At 37.3% G+C, this 23,452-nt stretch overlaps 1 protein-coding gene across 4 annotated transcripts in view; it reads left to right on the top strand.

The window, feature by feature from the left end:
• The first annotated feature begins 1 nt into the window (after position 1).
• Positions 2–23,452, top strand: part of PARN (poly(A)-specific ribonuclease) — a 54,534-nt gene continuing 31,083 nt past the window's right edge. For 2 of the 4 annotated variants that reach the window (XR_007890850.1, XM_051631789.1), the window contains exons 1-19: positions 2–122; positions 490–567; positions 1,429–1,508; positions 3,251–3,318; positions 3,415–3,496; positions 4,203–4,263; positions 4,837–5,002; positions 5,207–5,272; positions 5,625–5,663; positions 7,490–7,532; positions 8,182–8,262; positions 10,157–10,213; positions 11,285–11,362; positions 12,496–12,539; positions 12,986–13,028; positions 14,742–14,817; positions 16,829–16,939; positions 17,025–17,094; positions 23,210–23,265. Coding sequence is in view for 3 of the 4 variants with exons in the window: in XM_051631789.1 (XP_051487749.1) it covers positions 35–122; positions 490–567; positions 1,429–1,508; positions 3,251–3,318; positions 3,415–3,496; positions 4,203–4,263; positions 4,837–5,002; positions 5,207–5,272; positions 5,625–5,663; positions 7,490–7,532; positions 8,182–8,262; positions 10,157–10,213; positions 11,285–11,362; positions 12,496–12,539; positions 12,986–13,028; positions 14,742–14,817; positions 16,829–16,939; positions 17,025–17,094; positions 23,210–23,265 (1,387 nt within the window). In the remaining variant the exon portion in view is untranslated. Of the gene's footprint in view, positions 136–489; positions 568–1,428; positions 1,509–3,250; positions 3,319–3,414; positions 3,497–4,202; positions 4,264–4,836; positions 5,003–5,206; positions 5,273–5,624; positions 5,664–7,489; positions 7,533–8,181; positions 8,263–10,156; positions 10,214–11,284; positions 11,363–12,495; positions 12,540–12,985; positions 13,029–14,741; positions 14,818–16,828; positions 16,940–17,024; positions 17,095–23,209; positions 23,266–23,452 lie in introns of all 4 variants that reach the window. The other 2 variants (XM_051631792.1, XM_051631791.1) reach the window with 2 other exon arrangements.

The raw sequence follows: 23,452 nt of genomic DNA, 5'->3' as shown, positions 1-23,452 counted from the left end.
CCGCTCCCGCCGCCAGGCCCCGCCCCGGCAGGAAATGGCGGCCGCCGCCCCGGGGCGCACGGGGCGGTTTCCGGCAGCGCGGGGCGGGAGGCGCCGGGCCGAGCGGCGGGTGCGGGATGGAGGTGATCAGGAGCAGTGAGTGACCGGCCGCCCCTCGCGCCGCGGCGGGAGGCTCTGGTGGCGCACAGGGCCCCCCCCCTCTCCCGGCTTCCCTTCTCCAGGCCGGCGGCGGGGGCCGGCCTCAGCCTCTCCGCAGGGGCGGAGGGTGGTCCCGGGTGATCCCCGCTCCTCCCCGCGCCCGGGGGAGCGGCCCTGAGCGGGGAGGTGCGGCGGGCGGGCGTCCTCCCGGGCCCCGGGGCTGAGGGGGCGGCAGGCCCCGCCGTCCCGCGGCCGCTGGGCGGTGCGGGCCCCTCTGCCCGCCCGAGGGGCGCGGGCTGCGCGGGGAGGGCGTGAGTCGCCTCAGGTGTTGTTTTACCCTTTTACTCCCAGATTTTAAGGATAACCTGAACAAAGTGTATGAAGCCATTGAAGAGTCGGACTTCCTGGCCATTGATGGGGAGTTTTCAGGTACGGTCACGGCTGTTTTGTGGTTGTGAACTGTTGACAGTATCTGTGTGGGGCCCCAGGTGAGATGGTGCTGCCACAGTGTGATTAAACCGCTTATTGTATGTGCGATGGCAAGGTTTTGGTCAAGTGAAAGTGCATGTCATGCTCATGCTGCTTCTACTCCATCTGCACAATAGTCTTTTAACGTGTTAATTGATTTTCAGCTGCAGCTCAGGAAAAAAAATAAATATATGTGTTATGAAAGCAAGATATTGGGATAAATAAGGAAGGCCCTGCAAGCGTTTGGACAGGGAAAGACAGCAGTTAGGACTTTTGTGTTTGTAAAACCCAGAGGGTTGGTGCGTGAGAGAGATGCCTTAGTAAGTGCTTTAGCTTTGGCATACTGAGTTCAGTCAGCCATGAAACGAAAATGTGGTCAAGATTAGGTTTTCTTAGACATGGTGCTTATGAAAATAAAGTTGTTGCTTACGGTGATTATGGGAATAAAGTATTGCTTAAGATGACTAAGTCATTCAATAAATCTACAGACAGCACTCATCCCATTTTTAATTTGACTTTGATCCTGGATTGTGTTTTAGAGACCCATGAATATTATGTTACTGGTAGATCTTTTCATGTTGCCATCATGTAGAATAGGACCCAGAGCAGCAGAGCTTTACAACTGAAATACTGTCATTAAACTGGGTGGCTTTTATGCTGAGATGCATACTTCTATTCAGTAGAAAATATTTTCTCAAGTGAAATAATCTTAACATGTACTTTAAGAGAAAATGTTTTTCTTAAGTTACCAGTTACTGCATTTCTTTGCTGTTGCTATTTTTGAAATGCTGAACCAAAGCAAAATATGTTCTACTTTCTCAGGGATTAGCGATGGGCCTTCTGTAAGTGCATTAACCAATGGCTTTGACACTCCAGAAGAAAGGTATCAGAAACTTAAAAAGGTAAAGTGTTTACCTTGACTAAAATGAAAATTCTGTGGAAAGGTTAGAATTCATTAGTTCAAAATGGAGGCAATGCAGGGAAACATCACAGAGGTCTGTAAAACTGAGTTACATCGAGCAGAGGGGGATTGCTTGTGTCATTGTCTCTGCTAACACAAGACCTGGGAAGTGTTGCTATTAAACTTGGAGAAGTTATGATCTGAGTAGATAGAACATACTACTAACTCAGACAAGAGCTAGTATATGTGTAAAACTTGTTAAAGGATGTTGAGAGTGTTAAAGTTTATCCGTTAAACAGGGGACTGGGTCAGAGAAAGTACATCAAAATTAGGGCCCTTCCAAAACTACCTCCCTCTGTCAGCATGTATTGTCCCAGGCGAAACTTAAGTGCCAGCTGCCACCACCACCTCTGCCTCTCTGCAGCACACACACACAAAAAGGATGTTGGAGGGTGTGGAAAGTTTTGAAAAATAGCCAGATGACCACAGGAGGCAGTATATGTTGCCACTGTGATGATTTGAGTTGTGGGTTTGGTTTTGGGTTTTTTTTCTTAATGAGAGAAGGACATAGGAAAAGAGAGATGCCAAGCATCTCAGCTCATGCTATTTCCTGAAGTGTCCAAAGAGTCCATAAACACTGTTTACCAATACTCCGTTCAGGTACATGGCTGGATGAGGGAATTACTGATTAGTGCTCCTACTGACAAACTAGAACAATAAAAAGCAAAAACTCGGGTGGAGGCTGTAGCTAAAAAAACCCGCATAAAAAAAACAAAACCCCCAAAACACTAAAGGTGAAAATAAAAGTGTAGATACTAGTGTCTGAAGAGCATTAAGTCAGCTAGAGGATGCCATATTCTGTTGATCTGGCTGAACATGAGTCTTTGAGAGCTTCAGGGTAACTGATTATTCAGGCTCTGCAATCACAAGCAGTCTGTGTTGCTGTGGTAAGAGGTCGGGTGTATCAGAAATCAACCCCAAATTCTTCATTACCACCTTCTTAAAACATAACTTTTACCAGTCAATAAATTAACTTGATTATTAATGGTTTTGATCTTTATTCTGGACTAATTTTGTATGTCCTGTTGCTACCCAGTTTTTTCCTCCTGTGATAAAATCAAGTGATCTTGTGGGTTCTTTATGTGTAAAATGGGTCTTTGGTCCTCAGGAGGAATGAGTCTTTCAATGAAATCACAATGCTTGCTTATATTCTCATACAACTCCTGTGATGTTGCAGACCTTTCCAATACTGGGGGATGTGATGGTAAAGTGCTGAGTGACTGTGCTAGTACATCTATATCACTGTTAGCCACGTGGATTAGAAGAATATGAAATGCATTATTATGTATAATTGAAAACTGAGTACAGCCAGGATCCCTCCCAGCCTGCTGCACACTGTGGTGTGACTGAAGGCTGAGAAGCAGACTGACAGCTGCTTGAGATGCATCATCTCCTGTGTGAGCAACATGTGGAGGGAGATAGGAGTTCCCCCAGTTCTTGTCTGTTTATGCAATTAAAGTGCATACTATACATCCATCTACAGCCACCAGCAAGATGATTAAATGAGGATGAAAACTATGGTGTATTTACTTCAAAATTACCAATGGAACAGACTTTGGTTAAGAAAATTCAGGTTTGCTTAATTTTGAAATGGAGAGAAATTGAATTTACTGTGGTTGTACCCCAGTTATCTTTAAATGTGTATGATTTTTATTCTCATGCAAAGTCTTTTTTCCTTTCCAGCATTCCATGGATTTTTTGCTCTTTCAGTTTGGCCTTTGCACTTTTAAATATGATCACACAGAAGAAAAGTATGTTTTTCTCTTATTCATTGTTTTCTTAATTGAGGAATTTATGAAGTAAAATATTGATAAGCTATATTGACATGCAACTCATCTTTTTCACAGGTATTTAATGAAATCATTTAATTTCTATATTTTTCCAAAACCGCTTAACAGAAGTTCACCAGATGTCAAATTTGTCTGTCAGGTTAGTAGAAAAACAAGTTTGATTTCATTTGATCAAGGTGTAACTGCAGCAAACTTGTAAAAAATATTTCCAGGTGAACTGCAAATCATTGTAGAGGGAGAAGTGTTTCATTCTTTTAACAGCTTAAACGCCGGAAAAACTGAAGTTTCTGGGTTTGTTTGTTTTCATATGGAAGGAGTAAGCATCAGTTAAGAGCAGTCCCTACAAGTGAGCTTTAAGGGAATATCTTTGACTTAAATTTTTGAATCTTGTTACACGTTACATTGTGTGGTTTCTGGAATTGGAGATAGTGTTCCAAACCTGGCAAGAGGACCCTTCCCACTCAGCCACCCCCTCTCCTTGTCTGAGTTCCTGCTCCCTTCCTTTTTCTAATTGATCCTTTTTTCCCAGCTGCTTCCAAGGCTATTGTCAGCATTTTCCTGGTTTGAGATTTGTTCTCCTGAACCATGTTTTTCTTTCTTTAGTTTCCTCTCTCCACATAGCTTGTTCTTTCATCTTTATCCCTTCAGGGTGTTTTTGTACTTTATGTCAACTGAAAACAAATAACAAAAGTAGCACACAATAAAAGCTCAATGGCTTCTTTAGGTTCTCAGACTTGGTTGCTCTAGACTTTGGACTTCGTATAATGTCTTAAAAAGTGTAAAAATAAATGAGTTTATGCCACAGATATTCTTGCCAACTGTAAAGTTACTTTCTTTTGTTGCAGAGTTCAAGTATAGATTTTTTAGCAAACCAAGGATTTGATTTTAATAAAGTTTTTTGCAATGGTGAGTTGTTTTATTTTTTTCTTTCTTTCAGTGTTTGCAAAATTTATGATGACATATTTATGTTCTGCAAAAAGAAAAAGGCAGCCATTCATGATACTCTCTGAACACATAATGAAGTTCTTAGAATTATTCTTATTTGATCTACAATTGTACTAGTAGCTACTCCCTTTCAAAAAATCCATTGTATAGATTTCACAGAATAGTTACTGTTTAGATAAGTGCTTGTTTGGTTGTTTTTGCGTATTTAAGTGATGCAGATAGCAAAGAAGGTAAGTGCTAAATATTTTTGTGATTGTGATCTACAGCTAAGTCCAGTCCTCAGGCTCATGCCTTGTGCAGATGAGGGAGAGAGCTCTGAAGGGCACAGTGGTGTCAGCTGCTCTGGTGTGTTCTAGGAGGAAACCTGTGTAGACACAGATAAAGAATGAGGTCCAGCACAAATGACCGAAAGGGAAGGATACTTTTTGAGCTTTCAGGGTTGTAATCCTGGCAGATACTTGGGTAGTAATAAGTCTTGCTACATTCCTAATTTGTCCCTAATTCTGATGAGGTTTTAAATATCTCTTTTTTTAGGAATTCCATATTTAAATCAGGAAGAAGAAAGACAGTTAAGGGAACAATATGATGAAAAACGTTCTCAGGCCAATGGTGCAGGAGCTCTGTCATACATTTCTCCTAATTCCACAAAGTGTCCTGTAACAATTCCTGAAGACCAGAAAAAATTCATTGAGAAAGTAGTGTAAGTAAATTTGGTTAATATCCTCTGGTGTTGAAACTAAACAGAGACATGTTAAGGTGTTGAAGTTACTTTTATTAGTTCACTTCTTACTAAATAGTTCTTTTTTTTTTGTTATTAAGTGTTTTCATGTCTTTTGAGGAGAGCTGTAAACACTGTAAAAAAACCAACAGTAGATTTAGTAGCAAATTAATCTCTTTCTTCCAGGGAACAGATAGAAGACTTACTAAAGAATGAAGAAAATGAAACTTTGGAACTGGAGCCATGTACAGGGTCAGTTTCTGAAACTGAGTATCTTAAAAGTATTTATTTTGCCCATATAGAATTAGTGGAATGACAGGGAAGAGTATCTTTACCTGGGTTAACTGTAACAATAATAATGAGTGCAGACTGTTTGAGAAGATATGTGGGTAACTGTACAAAATGGTGTAAATGCCTTTACAGTTTGGCAACTGAACACGAGAATTCAGTAAAACCCTTCCAAGCCAATAGGTTTTGGTAGCAATGGCTTATGTTTTGAACATCATTCTACAAATGAATACAGAGCTGGCTTTAACTGCACGTTATTACTTCATGACACTTTTGTAAGAGGAGTATTAGTAACACAATTGTCTTTTGCTTTTAGATTTCAGAGGAAATTAATTTATCAGACCTTGAGCTGGAAGTAAGTTGCTGGTAATACTGCCTTACTGTATATTTTTAGTATTTCTGATAAGAAATCTGGGTAAGATCTGATCTACTTAACCTCAGAGATGATTCATTTAGACTTTTTTTTCCTTTAAGAGAAGACTTTTATGTTTTGAAGATGAATTGTGTTAAACTGGTGTTTTAACTGGTGATGATTAATTTTAATATTTTAAAGCTTAGTGCTTATAATTCCTATCTAAAATCTGTGAATAGAACAGCACAGCCTAGAATTATGAAATAAATGCAACTTGATGGGTTTTTAGTGAACAAAAAGTGCATGTGCTTATACAGTTTGTGGGCTTTACCTGAAAAGCTACTAGTTCTGTAGTAGGTACTGGTATGTTTATAGTTTTTTGTAGGGTGCCAAGTATAAGCATTTCTGATGACTTAAAAGTTCTAACTCTAGCAGCAATTCTACTTTCTTGGCTTACTTTGTCCCTCATCTTTGCCTAAATATATCCCTTAATGCCTTAGGAGACATTGTAAGGCTTCAGAGATTAGATTTTCATTGTTCTGACTGCATCAGTAAAATGTGGAAAATAAAATGGAAATATTTTTTGTACATTTAGTTAATTCTGGCACTCTGCTACACTGGAAGTGGATAAAATAAAGCTTCTATGAAATGAAATTTCAAAAAATGTTGAAGAATTTTTCTGTGTGAATTTTTTTAATATATTGATAGAATAGCAATAGCTTCCAGTAGCTTGGATTGTTAAGTTTGTTTGACAGTTATTCTTGCATTTGCTCTCAGTGGATGGAAAAGCGTGTTCATGAACTGTGGGGTTTTTTAACATTCAGCTGTGTTGCTCTCTGTGTGTACAGCTGTGTAATTTCTGTGTGCATATTGGTGAGGGAAAGTTGTGAAGTTAGCATGGAGGTAATTGAAGCAGAGAACAATGAGGTTATTGATGGCCCTTGTGTCCTAAACTTCACAGGTCATTTTTTCTATCAAAGTGTTCTGTTCTGCTACTGTTTTGTGACATCCAAGGTCTGTGACATGAGACAGGTTTAGGTTCAAAATGGTGTGAGCAGTCAGGGTGGAGAGGACACAACAGTATTGTGTGTTCTCTAGTACTGCTTGGAGTCATAGCCAGAGGATGAAAGAAACATCCTGGTTCTGCAGTGGTTATATAATTGTGAGTGGTTTAGTATAGTGGGAAGATCAGAGTAGTATCTACTTGTTAAGCAATGAAAGACAATATTCTCTGACCGTGCTATTGGTTGGATGCTCTGTGGCTCTGTGTATGGTAGTATTTTGGCAATTAGATGCAATTGTGATAAGTGGTGGAACCCTGTAGCAGAGATAATGACATTTGTATTAATATTTCCTGTCAGAGCTTATTGTTAGTAGGAAGTTCAGGGTTGTTTGTAAATCCTAGAATAAGGGGCATATAAAGGCATGCAGTAATCAAAGAATCATGTGGCTGCAAATAAGATCTTTCTCACCGGTGTTTTGGTTTTGGATTTCTTGAAAGCAGAGATTCCATATGGTGATGAAATATCTAGATTATGATTACTTAATATTACATTATATGAAGTTATAGGTTCCACAGCAATAGGATGGGAAAGTGTATAAGAAAATACATTTTAGTGCTAGTGACTGGTATGTAGTGTAAGGAGGCCAATTTAACTAGCCTATTGCTTCATATTTTTCATTATTTTACATTAAAAAGGAACCTTTAATAGTTTTTTGCACTTAAGACGCTAAAAATGAAACACGAAATTACTGAATCACTTTTGTGGTTTCAATATTCTAAATGCCAAATAACTACTTTAATTTACTTCTTACTTGTTTTGATATAGGTATCCAAAAGGTATCCATGTTGAAACTCTGGAGTCAGAGAAGGTAACTAGGCCATTTACTGCCTGTAACATTTGTTCTCTTTAAAGGAAACTGTATTTCTTAATTTTACCAACTCTACTAACTTTTAGATCTAACTTGAGCTTTGTTATGCAAACTGGGAAACATTAAATGGAATACAGTGAACTAGTTCCTAAACATTAAGTCTGACCAACATACAATGTGTGAGCATATATTTGTGTGGCTTAACTTTATTTTTTTGAAAAGGATAGTAAAAGGTGTTTAGCATGGGGGTGGGTCTGAGATTCAGTATTAGTGGTTGGTACCTCTTGATATGAGGGGGAAAATAGTGGTATCACATGCTGTATCCTCACTTCCTGGCACAAATCTCTGCTTCAAAAATACTTTAAAACCACTGTTTACAAGGAAATGCTGATAACCTTTTCTCAGAAGTAAAAACTGGATTTAGTAAAAGTTAGGTTTGGTGGATGAATCTAATACAGGTTTCTAAAGTAGGCTTTTGGGAGTAGGTGATAAAGTGGTGTTTGCAATAGAAACAGTCATGTTGCCAAGTAGCTGTTGCTGAGGTATGACTTAATTTTCTCTACAATGTAAATTTACAGAAACTTGAAGTGGACTTAAATATGACATTCTCAGAGTTGTTCCTCAAACTATACATTTTTTTTTATTTTAGAAGGAGAGATATATTGTTATTAGTAAGGTAAATGAAGAAGAACGAAAAAGAAGAGAACAGCAGAAACAAGCAAAAGAGCAGGTAAATAATTTCCATTTCATTACTTTAGGTGATCGAGGGAGGGGGAGAATCTATGACTTCAGTCAGTTAAGCAAAAAAGTGTGATAGGTTTTGTAATATTTCCCTTTTGTTTGGCTATGGCTGTTGTCTGAAATTGATCCTCCAAATTGTGCTATAGAAACTAGGCTTTGCATTAGAGCAAGAACAGTTGGAAGGCACTCTACAAAATATGAAAGAATGAGGAATTGTAGAATACTGCCTCAATACTCTGTGCAATTAATACCTCATCTGACTTTTCTTGATAGAAATGTGTTGCACACAAGCACTGTAGTAACATCTTGACTGGAAGGTCATATCTCATATTTTCAGGCACTTGTATGGTTGTTTATGGGACTTGATATTTTTGCTTAGAGTCTGATGTACATTTCAAGAAGTTGAACTATGGGAATTCTTGATCACACGTGATTTGTGCTTACATGTTTCAAAATAGTCATTTTGGATGGAGCAAATGATACTTGCATGCAGAATACCTTTGAAGAGGGAAAGAGATATCTAACAGATCTCAACTAATGTGACATCTCTTTTTTCAAAAGGCAAGTTAGGGACAATTTGCTACTACAGTAAATTTTTCTGTAGCAGTCTTTATAGGTGTATTGCTTGCTCTGACTGGTGGCATTAAAAGCTGAACTAAAATACCACTGAATACTTTTACTGAATTTTACTTGTGGTAGAACAAAGATAATGCAAGGCAGAAATTACTTTCCTAGACCTGAAAAAGAAAAATCTGCTACCAAAAAAAAAATATCTTGTAAGTGACATTAAAATAGGTGCTGTAGTTGGATCCTGCAGACCAGTCTGAGTCAGCTTAAAATATGTAAATTGCATTATGTAATATTGTATTTGTGTGATATTCTTCATTTATATAAATAATGAAGAGTGTTTTTTTCTCCAGTCTCAATAAGATGGGTTAGTGGATAGGGGTTGTAGGGTGGATGATGATTCTATGATTAGCATAAAACCAAATTTGTATTTAATAGAAAGATACAATTAGAATTCAACCTCTTGAATCTTACAACAATGTATGTAAAGAATTTGAAGATATGTATCTTAATTTTAGTATATTGTTGAGCAGTTTGCAGTCTAGTAACTGTTGAGCATTGTTGAAGATGGTGTATTGGCAGAGGACTACAGCTGTGTGGGTCGGTTTGGGATGAAGTTGACTCCCTTGGTAGTGTCCCACCTCTTGCTGTGCTTTGCAGCTGGGGCTAAAACTGTTGCTACCATACAGCTGGTTTGGCTACTGCTGAGCAGTACTTGAAATTGTCAGGGTTTTCACACTCTCTTCCACTCTCCCCCAAAAGCAAGTAGGTCGGAGAGGTGGGCAAGAGGTTGGGAGGAGATGTTTGTGGTTCTGGTGTTTGTCTTTCCAAGTAACCTTTAAGCCTGCTGAGGCTCTGGTTTGCAGGGAGTGGCTGGATGTCTGCCTGCATTAATACCTCTTTTGCTTTGATTCTGCATGTAGCTTTTACTTTTCTTACTAAACTGTTGTTCTGTTGGTCCACGGGTCTTTTTGCATTCCTTTGAATTGTTTGTCTTTTTGTTTTTTGTCCTTCCTATTCTGTGAGAAAGGGGAGGGAACAAAAGGCAGAGTGGATGCTTGGCTTCTGGCCAGGGACAACCCACCACAATAGCTTGTGACTTGGCCTGCTTTACAGTGAACTAGAGCTACTAGAATGCTGTCAGCAGCATCCTGCTTTGACCTCATGTAACTTCCAAATACTGATATTTCCTCTGTGGTCTGTTCTTGGTTATGTCTGAGAAACAGTTTAAGCCAAACCTAGTGTGTCTGCCAGTGCAGGTACAGTTGTGACAGTATTTGTATTTGCTTCACTAATGTCAGAATCTTTGCTTACAGGAAGAACTGAATGATGCAGTAGGGTTTTCCAGAGTCATTCATGCCATTGCTAATTCTGTAAGTTAACATGACTTTTAGTGTATCTTTGGTTGTAAGAAAAAAAGTAATTCATTCAAAGAAGGAATTATTTTGCTGTTACATTTTGGAAGACAAGATGAAATACAAGCTAAAGTGGCTTTTTTTTTTTTTTAAATTAGGTGTTGCTTTGTGTTATAAAATGTTTGAGTATGATAGGTTAAGTAAGCTCTTAAAATAATGACATGACCTCATAACTTTAAAAGTCAAGAATACCAGTTTCTTAGAGCTCTTGGCAAGGTTCTCTTAAGTAATGAAGCTTTGAGGGCTTTTTTTTTCTCTGTCCTGAAAAGATTGTTGTGGTTGTTTTGTTCTTTCTTTGTTGTTTTCTCTGCCATTTAAAGGCTTAATCAGAGAAGATAATCTGGTTTTCTTCTACTTAGATAGCTAAAATAGGCTATAAATTTACATCTGTCCCCTTCAGCCCAGTTAGTTTCATGGAGCTGATACAGCCTGTTGTGTAGAAACAAACAAAAAAGTAAAAGGTGTGCATATTATTTTCTCTACCAAGTGGTAGGTGCTGGGAAGCAGAAAAGGTTGTCATGTCAAATGAATCAAGTTAACATTTAAAAAAACTCTTGTGCTTTTTTCAAGATGAAACCTGTTTATGCCCCATCTGGTATGAAAGGTTCTGCTCTGGGAGAAGCCAGATCATGCCCCTAATAACTATCATATATTACAGCTGTAAAGAATATATTGTGAATTGTTTTATAAGCTGTAAATTAAAGGGCAGTGGACTGAGAAATCCCTTGACTTCTATCTTACATAGTTTGCATTTGGAAGCCAAGTTGTAAGTAGCTGTTCTAGTGCATTTTCTCAGTGTTTCAAGCTGCTGCTGAAGGCTGTGATAAGTGGTTGGGAATAGAGGAAAAAGGGGTGGCTGCTCTGAGAGAATGGAGGAGTCTGTGGGGCAGGCAGAGAGCAGATGGGGAGGTTTGATTTGTATTTGTTCTCAGCTGCCCTCAGCCAGCACCTGAGATAGGTGCTTTTCACATATCACCCTTTCCGTGATTTAACTAATGTGTAACTAATGTTTAATGTTCTTTTCCACAGGGCAAGCTTGTTATTGGGCACAATATGCTATTGGATGTCATGCATACCATACACCAGTTTTATTGTCCCCTACCTGATGTAAGTGTTTTTCTGAGTGTTCAGATCATGAAATAAATGCCTTGATGTATGTCTTTAGTCTTATCTCCAGACTTTCTTGTGAAAGGAAGCGTATGATGGTTTATTAAGCACAGCAGAAAAGTACTTGAAAAAGAACACCTGTTACTTCTGGGCTACTGCCTTATTTTTGTAAATCTTAGTTTAAACTTAATTTGGTTTAATTATTCTCCTATATATTCTAAAATGTTTAAATTATATGTTGGAATTGCATTTTGTTTCTGCTCGTATCTGTTAGTCCTTCAGAAACTGCTTGCAATGGCAGGTAAATTTAACTTAGTTATTAAGGTAGTGGTTTGGTGTTTCAGCATCATTGTGTGGCATTTTTCCCTCTGTACATTAAAAAGTGGGAATACATATTTTCATATAGTACACTTAATAGAATGAGAAGAAATATTGTAGCTGGATGATGTTCATTGGGGTGAAGAGGTGGACTGTCTGGGTAATTGGAGGGAGCATACTTCCCTGCCTGCAGTAGGACAGTCTAACAGTTCATGACTGCAATAGTCTAACAATTAAGTTCAACTCAGTAGTGTTTTGGCACTGAGGACACTGTCTGAAGAAGCCAAAGATCTCCCTGGAAAGATGGCCTTACATGATGAGTATATTACCTGCAGTCCTCCAGGGCTTGTGGTTATGGGAAAGACTTGATAATAAGATGGAAGAAAGAAGTTTGGGACTTGTTTGTGTGGTGTTGGAACATAGGCAGTTGTCAGTTGTTCCTGTACTTTTGACGCTTGGGAGATCTAAAGCTGTGCAGTCAGTTGTCCACCTGGAGTGACTGCTTATATTCTATTGACATGTTAAATGCTGGGAGCTTTTAAGCAGAACTCTTAGCACAGCTGGAATTAGAGGTAGTGTAGGTTAAATAACAGGGCAGGGTGTTGGAGGTGGTAGGAATTGCAGACAATCAGAAATAACTAGTTTGTAGTTTATAATTGCAAGGTGACAAACACCTCTTATGAGGTGGGAATTCAGTCACCGTATCTCAATTTTAGAAGCTGATTGAATAATTGTAGCTACTGCTATCTATCATCCTGAGACTGAGAAACAATTAACTTATTTGGATACTATCTTCTGGTTTAATGTTAAATTAGGACCTAAACGAGTTCAAGGAATTAACATCATGTGTCTTTCCCCGGTAAGTTCAAAGTTTCAACTGTTTTAGTATTGTTTTACCAAGCTGATACTGTTTTTCCTAGCTCTGTAACCTCGCTGTTGCTGGCAGTGAAATTGGGAACAAGTTATATAAATATAATTTTTAAAGTATTCTGTAGCATCTGATTTTCAGAAGGCCAGTGCTATTGCTCTGCTTCCTGACAAAAGATGCAGCTTTGCTACCCCCTTGTTCTTTGGCATGATGTTTGGTGTTTTGAATCTGCACTACATTTGAACAAGATCTATTTGTTACTTATTGTTTGCATCTCTTGCTATTGCTTAGCTGCTGTCGTTTTTCATACTGAGCAAAGCCAAGGAGTGTTTTGGCTGGAAGTGCTGTTTCCCAGCTAATACACTGAAACATTTCTGAGGATTTGGCAAAGTGGATGTTCTTCCATTTCAACTTATTGGCTCTTACTTTGTTTCTAGGCTATTGGATACTAAACTGATGGCAAGTACACAACCTTTTAAGGTAAATTGATATATTATAGAATGATTTGAAGACAGAAGTTTGCATTAAGTCTCCTGAAATGAAAATCAGATTCATTGAAATGCGTTTTTTAAAGAGAAAAATTCCTAACAATGTTATGGTCTGTAATGGTCCTTTGCAAGTGAATGATTTTTCTTAACCCCTTAACTGGACCTATAAAATTTTCAGAATACAAATTTTTACTTTTGTAAAACTGACTTTTTTGTTTGTTGCAGATTTAAGGTATCTTAGCAGCTTTGTAATCTGAAATATATACGATTTTTGCTACTTTAAATATGATTAGCAGATTTTTTTTGTCATGTAAATTAGCACAGGACTGCACGTCTCCTCAGGAGGAAAAAAGTACAGTTTGTGAACAAATAGGACCTAGAAACTGCTTGTGTCCACAAAGCTTTAGAATTTTGTGAATGCTGACTTAGATTTGTCTAGAAAAAGATGCTTGAACATAATAATTAGAGGTTCTATTGTGGCCTGCTGTTCAGTGGGTAGTCAGCAGGAGAAAAAAAATTACAGGTTTATCTTGAAACCTCTTGCAGTTTTATTCTTCCAAAGAAGTATTGAGATAAGTGATCACACTCTTGCTTTCCTGCATGCTTTTTAAATGAATTAATCAAAAAACATGCTGACAAAGCAGCATCTATCTTCCTGCAAACCTCTCCAGCTTTAGAACATTGTATAACAGAAAATCTCATGAACATGTACATAGATATTTTCAGGTTTGTTTTCCCATACCAGCATAGTAAGAATAGACACATTTGTATTCTGAAAACTAATAATCCTGCACAAGTTTTATGTTTGGAGCAGTTACATTGGTATTTGTAATTTTTACAGTAGATGCTTAGGTTTTAGACTATAGTTATTAAATGGTGCCTTGGGATGCCAATGTAATGTACCATTTGAGCTTTTTCATTGTACTGAGTTCTTGATAACTTCTCAGACTGCAGATTTGATGATAGCTGGGAACTGCTGTTTTGATTTAGTAATAAAGGAAATTTAGTCCTTAAAACTTAAGACAACTTTAAGAAAGATTGTGCTGGATTTTTTGTTTTGCTGCCAGTTCTGTTTGGTTTTTTCGATTGTACTGATTGACAAGATATATTCAGTTAAGAACTTCAAGAGGTTTGGTTTGAGGAAACTGATAATCTGCTTACCTTTTTGTAGCATTTTATATAGTCACCTGTAGATTCACTAATGCTAAAGTGGAGGAGCAGCTTTCTAATTGTCAGGCGGCTTTCACTGTCTTTTTATTACTTCAAATCAGCAGTATTTACACTTATAAAACTATTCAAGAATGTTCAGCCAGCAAATTAACATTAATACTCACTTCAAATGCCTTTAACCATTATGATGAATATTTAGGATATTTTACCTAGCTGTTTGTGCTGCCTCTTCCCCTGCCACGTGTACCATACATGGAACCAGATTCAAATAGAAATGTTACTTTGGCATAATTAGTCAGCAAGAATTCTGAAAGGTACTAATAAATTCTTGTGACTCATGTTGCAGGTGAGACAAGTGAACTTGAAAAATCTTGTCTTGACAGACTTCTCTGGTGTATTAGTTTGAAATGAGGCTATGAATAAATCCTTGGAGAACACAAGGTGGCAGCAGTAAATACTCATTTTATCCTATTTTATTTTAGTTTCCAGGGAAAATGTGCTTGGAATTGGCAGTTAATGGTGTCTTTTCTTGCAGGAGATCATTAATAATACATCCCTTGCAGAACTGGAAAAGCGTTTAAAAGAGGCTCCATTCAAACCTCCTAAAGTTGGTAAGGATGTATCAGAATTTCCAAAATGTTTTCCTTTTTCAGAGGAAAGAAAGTGTTTTGAGTATTTTTGTTCTTGGTCTGAAATGTAAATTCTCCTAATTACACTTAGTTTTTTGATGGAAGGGTCTTTAAACTAGCAAGATACAGAGTGCAGTTGTATTTAGAAATATTAATGGAAGTCAGTAAGAATCCTTCCACTTGATTTTTAGCTTATAGAAGAATGGATGTATTCAGTGGACAGCAGTTTCATCATCTTCTAATGCTGACATCTTGGGGTTTAGGTTGTTTTTTGATTAGTAACTTGAAATAATTAAAAAACTGTTTCATTTGATTATTACTGCCCTTCATATCAAAGCCAGGTAGGTCTAATAAGTGCTTGGACAAACAAAACCAAGGGAAGTTACACCTTAGTTGACTAGTCATGTGTGTTCTATAAATTATTTCAGTTCCTCCTTTCTTTGCTTTAAGGTGAACAAAAGATATTTAGTCAAAGGGCAAACTTTTCTCAAGGTTCTGGAATTTTTCCTAACATGCTGATTTAGAAAATGGGGCAATGTTGAACAGTGGAGTATGTTGGAAGGGAAGGTCTTGATGCTTAATCCAGAAGAAGAGTGATGCTTCTTATACTGCTGAATTGCAGAGCAGATGCACTTAAGCTATAACAGGAGAGATGATAAGATGGATTATCTACCATTTTCTTGCCAAGGAGCAGGAGCTGTTGGTGTCTAGACCTGAGCAGTACCATGCATATGGAGTGTGCAGTCATTTCATGCAGACCTTTTAGTGGCGTACCCTCTGTAGCTTCTTCTCAGGATGTAACATAATTTGGCAGCTCTCGGGGGCTATTTTTCACCAATGTACTATGAATTAATAATTTTACTTCTTTTTTCTTGGGCAAAATATGATCATAATGGTTAACTGACTGAGAAGTCTGTAAATATTTAATCAGAGATAATTCATGTGATTCATACCATCCAAAGCAAAATAGGTTTAAAATTACAACTGTTCATTTATGTTTTGTTTTGGATATGTATCTGTTAAAAAATTTAGTTAAGCACTAAGAAATGTACTTTCCAGCTCACCCATTATAGTTTATTGGTGTCTGAATCTCAGACAGCTTCATTTAAAAATAAATATCACAAGGGCTCATCTGAAAACAGGCTTGATGTTTTGCTGCTTTAGCTTTATATGCAAAACTTGGATTCAGGTTTCTTTTTACAAAATACAACAGGTATATATACTTGCATGTTTCCATTGTGTAAGTTATGCTAGTATTTCTGTATAACTTCTAAATCCTGAGTATTTTTCATCATTGTTTTAGCTTCTTTTGCTAGGTTGGATGCAATAAATTAGATGGAATTACGGAGTTCCCTTTTCATTCTGTACCATAATGTAAGGGTCGTGATTCTGACTCTTCAGTTAATTTTATTCTTCCAGTCCTATTCTCAGTATAACTTCACTGCTCTTTCAGAGAAGTGCCTGTGCAGCTTTCTACTTTCAGAGGTGATTCAAGGGATACTTCTCAAGGTTTTCACATGATCATCAATAAAGTCGTCAGTAAAAACATCCTTTAATGACTTGATTCCATCTTCATTATTTAATACCTTGAAAAATCAGAACATATGAAATCAGGTAGTTAGCAAACAGGTTAGTAGTAGAGTTTTCAATTAGCCTGAGTGTCTGTTCTTTTAAATGCAAAAGAGTCAGGGAAAAAAAAATGTGCTGCGTGGGGAGTCCTGTTGTTTTGTTACAATTAATACTCCATTTTGGCTAAGTGAGTCTGTGGATTAATAGCTTTTTAATAAGAAGGAGTTTCTATCCTAGGAGCCCATTTATATTTAAAAATACAAAACTGTGCTTTTAAAAAACCTTCTGAATTATACAGAAATTCTGAAAATCTTCTAAACTTACCCAAATGATGTTATGCTCTGCCAAAATAAGTGTGTGGCTAAGCATGCAGGGCTGCCTTTAACTTCTTTGATAATGTGCTTACAAATTATTTTCTTCTCAGAAAGTGCAGAAGGATTTCCAAGTTATGATACAGCTTCCGAACAACTTCACGAAGCAGGATATGATGCCTACATCACTGGGCTGTGCTTTATCTCCATGGCTAATTTCCTAGGTACCTATATAGTCTTTTTCAGACCTTCTTCTTAGTGCTGTGTGTAGTTCCTTATTACATACTGAATTTCGTCTTCATTCATCAGGTTCGTTCCTCAGTCCTCCAAAGAACCATGTGTCTGCCAGATCAAAACTCATTGAACCTTTTTATAACAAGTAAGTAAGAATACACATATCTAGCCTCAGCATCAGTGGCTAACTGCATTTCTCTTTAGACTTTAGTTTAGATTGGCTGTGTGATTCATACTAGTAATGCTACAGAGAGGCCAGAATTTGTAAAGTAAATGGCTTTTCTTATGAAGAGAATGGTTTGCTTTATGCGAACCTGTGAAGGATACTTGGAAGAGTACCTGGGCTGCTTTAACAGCCTTGTCCATGCCAGTGTTGAGAATATGTTTGCAATTTAGAAAGCTGTTTATGGAGTAAGCTTTGAAAGTAGTGGAACTGAAGAAAAACTGGTCAGGTGTTCTTTATGTCATAGGGCACCATCAGAAACTGATGATAGTTAAAACTGAGTATGCTAAACAGTTTGGAGAGATGGAAATATCCCTGCTGTAATACCAATCCAAATAACAAAAGCTATCGTATTGTCACTATCATATGTTATCCAATATTATCATATTGAAGTTGGTGAAGTTAATTATTTTAGCTTCGGATGGTCCAGACAAATGAAGGAATAATCTGGATCCATGGCTTTCAGCTTTCATTGGTCTGGAAACCAAATTCCTGTAGTGACAGCAGCTAGGTGATTGTCTCGACACTGAGATGCATGAGGCAGTAACTCTGTGTATTCTCTCAGACATTGAAGATGGTGTGTACATTCCTTAGGCTGAACACAGACCTGCAGTCACTGCTTGATTTGAATGTGAAGGTGATAGAATTGATCAGTGTAAGTTCATTTTAAGATAGGATTTATCACAGGGTTCTTTCAGTAACACCAGGACACATACATGGTAACTAGTTAGTATATGCCAACTGAGAGGATTTTTTCAATCACTAACCAAAATGCTTTCAGCTCTTTCTAGAGATGAATATCTGTGACAAGTACAAACTGAAACTTCTAAAACTGTCACAATAAAACATTAAATTTAAGCTTTTCCAGTTAAGCTGCCCTGCCTCCAGAGTTAATGCTTTCTAACTGTAATGAAAGGCGAAGTTAAAAAAAAATTGTAGAACAGTGGGTGCTTTCTTTTTAGCAAGAACTGAAAATTGCTCTCTACAAGAAAAAAAAGTTTAGCCATCTGTCATTATTCAGAACTTGTAGGTTTTGTTTCAGAAAAGCTATATATTATTTTTAAATGGTGGAAACTTGGAAGACTTGCCCTATCTTCCTTTCACATGATTTTAGAAGCTTTGCCATATTCTAACTAACATTTGCCACCTCAGTTTGGTCAGAGCTTGGAGGTGAGACTTTCTCACCTTTTCCTTACAGTGAGCAAGCCAAGGCTTATATTTTGAAAGCTAGTTTTTTTTACTATCATTCAAAATAAAACCCAAATAAGAAACTCCAGTTATTTTTTTTTCAGAAATAAGTACAGATCAGAAATTAGAGGTGCTGGATATTTAAATGAGTAAGTCTTTTGCTCTGTTCAGTATGTCCTTGCAGGCCAGATCACTATTTCCAGCACTTAGTCTGTTCAGCACCTATAAGTAGCATCAAGGACTCGTGCAGTTTTCATACTTATCTGAAGGTCCCTAGTAAGTATGTTGCTTCTGGGGCTTTTTTGCAGGAATGCTCTGGGCTGCCAGCCAGCTTCCTGATACACTGAGGTTTTTTTAGTTTGTGGTCTAGAAGCTTTCCCTAGCTGAGCATCCTCTCTTCCTCCTGGGGAGAAAAAAAAATATCTTCCTCCTTCCTCCAGAAGTTCTACCTGATCCTGTGGGCAGCAGTCAGAACAAGGAAACCTTTTCCTTTGTGCTGTAGTCATGTTCTTCAAGCAAAATACAAACTGCAACATGCAAACAGTAAGCTAAACAAATGAAAGTTATACTACCTGTCACAAAAGTTTTTCCTGAAAGAAGCTGAACGAAGTAGTTTATTATAAGGCAATTATTTAGAAATTATGTTCTCAGTTTGAACTATTATCGAGATAGTAATGAAAATGTTCTTTAAAGCAGACCACTTTGAGTCTTTGGGTTGATTATAAAGTCTTAATTTCAAGGTGTTAATATTTGAATACAGTTTAGAGGTCACATTTTTATATGATTGGTGTGACTGATAGGATTTTGGAATGTTTCCTGTTGGAAAAGACTTGTCACTAATGTGAATAGTGAGAGTAAATTTATAACTGAAAAATCAAGTTTTGATTTTTACAAACTTAGCCTTCAAAGGAAGCTAATACTTTTTTCAATATTTATTTTTACTTCTTTCATTATGTCAGCAAAGGTAAGAACTTCCTGGCTTGCCATTTAGAAGCAGTAGCGAGGATACAGGTTAATGTTCAAAGGTTAATGATGAGCATAGGTAAAATTTTTAGTTTCAACTTCTTGTAGGAATGGAACTGATTAAAAAGACACTGCCTCAGGGTTTTTTGGCTCTTTTAAGCATAATGCACAAAGTTATATGATAACTCAATAAGCCAAGAATTCCAGAGGTGCATTTCTATAGTCTACGCTTTCTTATATATACAACATCTTTTGAAAAACCATATTCGTGTGAACAATCTGCTGTGAGTAATCTCTGAGGAACAGTTACCAGTTGACGTGGTAGAACTTTTTATATGATAATATCTAAACTCTATGTGTTTAATTCAGATGCTATATTGTTATATACTTTGGAGTTAATTTGATTTTTTTTTTTTTACCTGTCTTGCTTCGAGCAACATCTCTTATTCCATACCTTCCTGCTGCCACCCACAAGCCCCTTCCAAACTTTTAATGACAACATGATTTTGGATCACTCTGGGCTGAATGTTGTTTTCTTTCTTTTGATGTAGCTGGAGGCAGGGATGAAAGAGATGTAGAGAAATGAAAACACTGTTTTTCTGAGCTGAGAAGCATGATAGTCTGTAGAAATATAAATGAACTTAGAAATATTTTTTGCATACAAAGGGATATGAGAAATCAAAGTTCGTGCAAATAGCTTGACTTGGCACTGTATTTGTGGAAAATGTCATGAGGGAGCTGGGTTCTCTGACATCTCATTGCAAATCTGCTACTTTCTCCTTCTGCTTTTTTATATTAATTTTCTTCTGCAAAGAACATCAATGTACTTTTTTTGCAGTTTGGTAAGTTTTCAGTCACATTTGTAGGAGTAAAAAACTGCTGGTGTTGTGCTTTCAGCCACATGTGGCTGTGCTAGTTACTGACCTGGATTGGTAAACTGGATTGGTAAACTGGTGGGAGTTTAATTGATGCCTTTACTTTTTTCAGCTGGTTCAGTTTCTCTGCACAGTTGATCCCACAGCTGTGAAAATTTTAATCCTAGCCCAGTGGAGAGGAAGGATGTTGACTACTTGAGACTACTCAGGCATTCCTGAGAAGTGGCATGATCGTAGCCTTGCTGTCCTTATTTTACTTGACTTGCCACAGAAACAGTTGTCTTCTGAGTGGCTGTCTCAAAATACCTCAAAGTTCCAAGGATATTTTTGTATATTGAGAAATACAGCTCTGTCCTCTGACTGTGTGACCTGGCTGTAGCTTCTAAATAGTGTAGGAAATAACATTTTTTAGCTTAGTGAGTATAGCTTTTAAATGTGAATTAATGTAATGAAAAACAATGTCATAGCTACAACTTCATTAATCTAATTTAATATAAAGTAGGTTTTATGTTGTCATGCAGGACAACCTTACTACTTTAAGTTTTCTGCAGATAGATGAGGAATCTTACAACCATAATTATGGATACTTAATTATGGATTTTGCTGCAACTTAGTGTTCATAATCTATGTGATGTAAGTTAGGGCTACAAGATGCAGTTACTGCTGTAACATACTTCTAAGTGCACTTACTCAAATCAGTATTTACACTGTCGCTTTAGGGAGTATGTGTTTTTGTGTCTATGTGCTGTTTAAAGAGATGGTTCTGTGACCAAACAAATAAATGTAGGGTTGTCTCACAGGATTAAAAACTGATCTTAATTAATCTCAAGTATATGCATTTTCTGGCATAAGTCTATTGTTGCTGTCGGTCACCTTACTGCTCTCCTGAACATGGTCAAATCTGGCAGAGGGCAGCTTAGCTAGTATTCTTCCCAGAAGTTTTTTCTTGTCATTTTAGCAAATTTCATCTTTATTGTTTATGAAAACTGGTATCTAGGAAACTAAACTAGTTATTTGAGTTCTTGAAAAAGTAGGTGATTCCAAGAATTCAGTTAAAGCTTTTTCTTCAGATAGTTAAAACAAATATTTTTTATTTTTTAAAAACTTTTTTTCTGTCTTGCATGGATGATGAACAAACTTCATCCAGTGAAGGCTAAACTGCCTTTACTGATAAGCTGAAATTCTGTATATTTATGCTTGTCCCCTGCAGTGGAGTCCAAAGAAAGCTCCTGCTGACAGTGACATAGGCATTATTTCAGCTGAAGCACAAATCATGGGTGATAAATGGAACTGAGCATCTTTTGGCCATCTGAAGTCAAGCCCAGGTCACAAACAGACCTGCAAGTTCTTTCCTGTCCTGCTAGGTGCTCTGTGGTGTTGTTAGGATTCTGCCTCATGTTTTCCACCTGAGATGGAATATAGTCACCTCCTTTCTATTCCTCCTTGGAAGATACGTCCCATACTCCCTGTTTGTGTTCCCCCTCCCTTTAATCTCATCAGCAATGCCCTTATGGCCTGATCACTGTGTCTGTTGTTTTCTGGGTGGATGGTGCTTTTTTTGTTTGTTTTTTGAGCAATAGGACTGCATGTCCTGTCATTATTACCCCAGATCTCTGGAAGTTGTCAGAGTAAGGATGTTTTTCTGTTTCCTTGTGGAAGCTGTGTTCTGAAGCCAGCTTCATGCTCAAGGTGTCACTCCTGTCCTGCTCAGATAGATAGTTATAATGAAGCTGAGGCCATAGGACTATGGCACCTGACGCTAAAAATAAGTAGCAGCTCTGGTTCCTTTGTAAAATGTCTTCATCACTCAGTGTTTTATTGGAATTGTTAAAGTTAACTGAAGGTAATAGATGCTGATGTTTCTAGTTTTTACTGGTAAAATTTCTTTTAGGCTCTGCAGTGCTCAGGGGAACACAGAGCACATGATATCATATCTTTCCTGAGAGTTAGGATGAGAAAGTAAACAGGACAGTGTGTGTATCATGGTGCCAGTTCTCTGAAGACCCTCTAGCTCCCAGGAGAACCTTCATATAGTCCATTTTCTCCCCAGTAGTTTGTTTTAGTTTTGTTTTCTCCTGAGTGTGTATAGTAAAAGACAAGTTCTCAACTGCATTCCAGTAGACTTTCCAGTGATACCAGTAACCATAAGGATATAATATTCAAAGTCTTAAATACTAATAGTGTGGTATCATACAAAGAATCTTTAGGAGTTACAGATCAGTCTGCACACTTAGAGTGTTTTATTAGCTGTTTATATCAGTTATTACTTAGCTGAATACTGTTATTGTAATCTGATAAGCATTTTAGAAGCTTGTTGATATTTATGATAGAAAAGTTATGTATTTTAGCTCTCCAGTGAACACTATATTCAGCAAATGTTTTGTAACAGCAATGTGGCTTCTATACCTGTGACAGGATTTCAGGCTACTTATGTTATTTTGGAGACAGTAGTGTCCAGAGTTGAATATGAGCTTTTATTGAAAGCATTTCATGAATGGTTTGAGAAACTCTTCAGTTACATGTGAAAGGGCAAAAGACCTGTCCTGAATATCTCCACTAAATTCTCATGATGCCTTTTACAGTTTTAGGGTTTTAAGATCTATTCTGTCTAAAGCATGATGCAGTGATTAGAAAACAGGATGTCTATTTAGGATTACAGCTTTTGCACTATCCACCATGTAACTGTCTCTTCCTGTGCAGAGCTGCTACTTTCTAAATCTTAATTTTCCCACTTGTTAATTGTTTTCAGCAGTAACAGTTTGGGAGTTCTTTGTTCTTGTTTTGTTGAGTAAGTTGAATTACTAGCAAGATGCCAAGTAACTTTGAATCTGGATAGTTAGATAGTGGATTGAATTTAACTGCAGGGCCTTCTTGTTTTAATGTATTTTAAGATATGGTTGGGATTATTAATTCTGCTTCTTAAGAAGCAATATCTTAAAACTGTAAAAAAAGAAACTTAACAAGGTCTTTAGGCAGAAAGTTGCTAATGGTGCTTTTCTGTTTTGCTTCAGGCTATTTCTTATGAGAGTAATGGACATACCATATCTCAATTTGGAAGGACCAGACTGTGAGTAGCTTATTTCATTGGAAGCTTACTACCATTCTGATAATGTTTGATGTTAACAGCTTTGTGCTTATTTTGATTCATGGTTTTTAGCTACCATGCAACATAGTAAATTTGGTCTTAACACTTTCCCCCTCTCCCCTCATCCCAGCAGTAAATACAGAATGCAAACTACTGAATAGCAAATAAT

Source organism: Apus apus, chromosome 14 (genome assembly GCF_020740795.1).
Source record: "Apus apus isolate bApuApu2 chromosome 14, bApuApu2.pri.cur, whole genome shotgun sequence".
NCBI lineage: Eukaryota > Metazoa > Chordata > Aves > Apodiformes > Apodidae > Apus > Apus apus.
This window is presented reverse-complemented; position numbering and strand designations above follow the sequence as displayed.